General features: G+C 38.0%; 1 protein-coding gene across 5 annotated transcripts in view; it reads right to left on the reverse strand.

Annotated features, from left to right (window-relative positions):
* The window catches only part of LOC107697143 (discoidin, CUB and LCCL domain-containing protein 1-like), a 55,416-nt gene that overhangs the window by 42,427 nt on the left and 8,256 nt on the right, over nt 1-4,733 (reverse strand). For all 5 annotated transcript variants that reach the window (XM_016497800.1, XM_016497798.1, XM_016497799.1 and 2 more), the window contains exons 3-4: nt 1,356-1,499; nt 883-934 (exon numbers count right to left, since the gene is read on the reverse strand). In XM_016497800.1, the coding sequence (XP_016353286.1) occupies nt 883-934; nt 1,356-1,499 (196 nt within the window). The remainder of the gene's footprint in view (nt 1-882; nt 935-1,355; nt 1,500-4,733) is intronic.

Consider the following 4,733-nt stretch of genomic DNA (forward strand, 5'->3'; position numbering starts at 1 on the left):
CAGTTAAGCTTTGCTACCTTGACAATGCAGCCTGTTCATTATCATAATAAAATACAGTCAGTCAAACATATGGGAAAAAACACACTGTTCAGTTCAAATATGTAGTAAAATCTGTGCCGTTAAGCGTTATCACTGTACCGCCGTGATGTTATGCAAAGCATTTTGTTTTACCTGGATATTGGAACGCCAGTAAAGTAGCCTAGGCTACATAATAAACAATATTTTGGCATTCAAATACATTGCGAATACGGAAACATTTGATTTTGTGTCAAATGAGAGACCCAATGTTGGTTTCAGTTTCGTTTGCGTAACGGATATATTAATGTTAAAATGAAACAACATACTTCATACTTTTTCTAGATCTAAAAATGTTTGTCTTTGACCCATATACACTTTTTTTATAAGACTGAAAAAATATGAAGCTTTATCAGCCAGCTTGTGTAAGTGTAACATTTTCCAGGCTTCTCTATCCTGAAGACATACTCTCACCTGTACTTTGACACCGGGAAATGACTGCCTCTGTCCAAGCATGTCAGCAGCTCTGAGGAGGAAAGCAGAGGAGGCCACACAATGAGGCATTAGGCCTATTTCTGAAAGAAATAATAAAATGCGACTTATTCTCGACTTGCGTTTTTTTTCTTCCGAAAAAACTACTTTTTTTATATAGCCTACGCGTAGCGTATTTTAACCATGAAGCAAACCTTTTTAAATATTTTGATATATTACTGAAAAAAAATGAATAAATGACTTTTTAAACCATTTAACTGATTGTATTAATCGGTCAAAAATTCTTACGGTCGGTTAACGGTTAAAAATGCTTTATTGGTAAGCTTGTGAGTTTAACTTTTTCCAGGCTTCTATATGCTGAAGACATACTCTCACCTGTACTTTGCTGCTGGGAAATGACTGCCTCTGTCCAAGCATGTCAGCAGCTCTGAGGAGGAAAGCAGAGGAGGCCACACAATGAGGGTAAAAACGGAGCAGATGAGAAGTGTCTCCACAAAGGAAACAGGCCCCCAACTCAACAACAAAAACAAAAACAACAGGACATGAGCATCACAACAGGATGACAGACCCACTTCCTGCACTTCCACGTATAGGACTGAAGCATTTACTTAGACATAAACCTCACTCACTCACATGACAAAGTCACAGAAAATTACCATATATATATATATATATATATATATATATATATATAGAGAGAGAGAGACCATTTAACTGATTGTATTAATCGGTCAAAAATTCTTACGGTCGGTTAACGGTTAACCGGTTAAAATGAACATCCCTAGAAGCTACATATGTACAATGTTGTGTTAAGATGATTCACACTTTTCATTTTAAAGTAAGGATACCTTTGTGGTTTTCTGTGGAGTATGAAAGCAGGAATCCTCTTCCAGAGATGTGCTGGCTGCTACGAAAGCGGATGGTCAGTTCGCTGGAGTCCGTGTGAATCGGTGCAGGCTTGGGCATCAGACCACCACAGTACTCCCAGGAAACTAGATGAAATGCAAGTGAATTTATTAAACTTAATGAAAATGTAACCCTAGATAAGGAATTAGATTCATATTGATTATTAGTAATATGAATGAAAATGAACATCCACCAAAACTGGGTTCAAAATTAACACCTGCCAAGTGCCAAATAAAAATAAAAATATAAATAAAAGTATAAATAAATGGTGTAGAAGCCATTTATGAAACCAAAAAGGCAGAAATAGTGTGTTTCTGGAAAGTTTATGACTTGTCTGCTGACTGAAGGATAACACCCCGAACACTGATGAGATTTTGATAAGCTCTGATGATTATCATGACAATTTAATCTGTAAAACATTATGACCGAACGGACCAAAGGGTCAACACACCGAGAGGTGTGAATGACAAAACTGTCAAACTCTGCACCAACACAAAGCTTTAGTCATCCAACGTCTCTCAACTGCTGTTTAAGAATCACTCAGAGAGGAATTCCAGCCATCCTGCTGCAGGACGCTTTGATCAGTGGATGTGGCTGAGGCTCGACACCATAACAGCGTTTGTGGTTAAAGGGTTGGCTGGGGAGGAACCAGATATAGTGTGGGAAGATTCATGTCTATCCACAACAACAATTCTGGCTTCAATACGAACACCCAAAGCTCTGTTCTAACAAAACAACTTTTCAATCCATGCAAGAAAAGTATTCCTCCAATGTTAAAGATCCAAGGATCTACACAAAGGAGGGCAGTTCGTCTTTTCTGACCAGGATGACCAGACCTCTGGTTCAGGGCTGAAAGATGATAGCCTAATAAGTCAGAACAGCCCATTCACCTCGAGTGAAGTGCTGCTATATCCTTTTCCTTCACCATCCATCATTCACAAAGCAGTAGGTGGGTACATTCATCACACAGAGATTCAGATGTAACCTGCAGTTCTGTTGGGATTTTGGAGAGAACGGGGACGCTCTAGATTAATTTCTCGTAGGGCTGGGCGATTTTTCCGATTTTATCGATTAATTCGAATTTAATATTTTGCCGCAATTAAATTTTTTAGAAATCGAGAAATCGCAATTTTGAATAGAAATATTGCCAAACGTTAAAATTAGACACTTTGACAATATGCCAATGATAACAATAAAGAGAAAACGATCCAACCGCATGTCGGCGCACGTGATTAAACGCTCACGTGTGACGCGCTCATATCACACAGAATGCGCTTTTGTGTTGACAAAGATGCGACGCAGGCAATGGAACAGGAAAAACATGCAAAGAAGATGGAAGTTGAACTTCTTTTAACTTGAGCGCCGCGTTTTTATAAAGCCGTTTTATGCATGAGACGCTGCAAAAGACGTGAGCGCAACAGTCAAATGTGTTTATGTTTACATCGAAAAAACAATGGAAAAGCAGCGCAAGTGAATAAAAAAACCTGTTTAGAACTACTACTGCATGTCTGATATTTCATGTGTGCATCATGGTGACAGGCTGAAAGCTGCTGTTCATTGTTTTTACAGAACATTTATAGTTATAGTTAATAGTCTACTGATGTTATACCTTCAGTCATTTTGAATTACCTTGACTTTTGAGATTTTTTAAAGCATTTTCCTTGTATTATTTCTTAACATATAATACGTATAAGACAAGTTTGTACAAGATGTAGTTGTAGTTCATGCATTTTTTTCTGCAAAGATATTTAACAAGTGATTTGTTTAACATTTACATCATGTTGACAACTTCATGTGTGGTGCACTTGGAAAATAATTTTCATCAACTACAGGGATAATAAAGAAGAAGTTACTTGAATCTTGTTGTAGTTACATTTTCAAGTTGACTAGTTAAAAATCTTTAAAAATCGAGAATCGGTCAAACGTTCTGAAAAAAATTGAGATTTTAATTTTTTGCGAAATCGCCCAGCCCTAATTTCTCGTATCTACCAGGGTCTGCCAGTGACCAGAAGGAAGCATAATGCTTGAATTAAAAGAACAACATTTTTTTTAACACTTTAAAGTAACTTAGAATGTTGGAATGGATCAAACAAAAACCAGACACATTAAAGAGCAGCAAAACGGCATTTATTGTTTGAATTTCTAGACTTTGTTTCATACCAAAAGTAACCTGCTCTGTCTTGTCTGTCAGTGCGTTGTCAGTTTCCTCTTTGTTCCGCGATGTATTTTTCACTGCGTGAGCACATGATGTGTAGCGTGAGAGCGCCATGGCTTGTCGGACATAGTAACAGTAACGAAAGTGGACGAGTCTTTGCGAAGGGTCAATTAAAAAAAGAATACACTTTATGCCAATATAGTGCAAAAACAGCAAGCTGATTCGAAAAGAAAAATAGCAGAAATGGTTGATAACAAGTGACAATATCCTTTAGGAAACAGAATTGGCAACTTTTTACTAGGGCTGAACGATTAATTGCATTTGCGATAATATCGCGATATGAAAAAATTTGATTTTTCAATCGCAGAGGCTGCGATTACACGGTCACGTGACAAGCGAGAGTTAAGAGGTGTGTTCGACTTGAAGATCAGATCGGTGTATGACATCAAAGTATGGTGAGCGAGAGAAAGCATAAGGAGACGTCCGCGCTCTCTTATAGCTCTCGCAGTACTTTGATGACACACACCCATCGGTCTAAGCAGCGCTGCTTCAAGTCGAGCGCGGGCCATCAGCAGAAAAAGAAAAGAAATAAAACAGTAAACAGCCAAAGGACGTAACTTAGAATGGGAGATGGATCGGTTTGTGAAAGCGAAGAGAAAAGCCATAGATGAAGTCGCACAGACCCAGGCAGGTGCTGGTCATTTAAAAGCTAAATGCAGAAAATATGACGAGGCATATCTTGCTCTCGGCTTCACTCACCGTGTCTATACCGTGTCCAGTGTAGACACGGTGTTTAATGTCGTTGGTGAGGAGGAAAGCCTGTGTGTGTGTCCTATGCCTTAGCGGACAGCATGAAACCCACAAAAAATTAATAAATAACAGAGAGAGAATAATAATAATAATAAGTTATTCTCTCTATGCTATTTTTCAATGCTTCAAGTGATGCAGGTGTTTTTTTCCCTGTAGGTTTTTTTAAATAAAAAAACATTAATTTTTCATAATGTTTAGTGAAATTATTTGGTAGTCTGAGGTGGGATGGGGATTCAGGAAGGGGGGTATAAATTTATAAGGGGGTATACATTTTTTTATAGGTTTAAGTGGGGGGCGCAACCAAAAAAGTTTGAGAACCACTGGTCTAAAGTTAACAGACAGTGTTTAAAAAGTG

Source organism: Sinocyclocheilus anshuiensis, unplaced genomic scaffold (genome assembly GCF_001515605.1).
Source record: "Sinocyclocheilus anshuiensis isolate Anshui unplaced genomic scaffold, SAMN03320099.WGS_v1.1 scaffold38, whole genome shotgun sequence".
Classification (NCBI taxonomy): Eukaryota; Metazoa; Chordata; class Actinopteri; order Cypriniformes; family Cyprinidae; genus Sinocyclocheilus; species Sinocyclocheilus anshuiensis.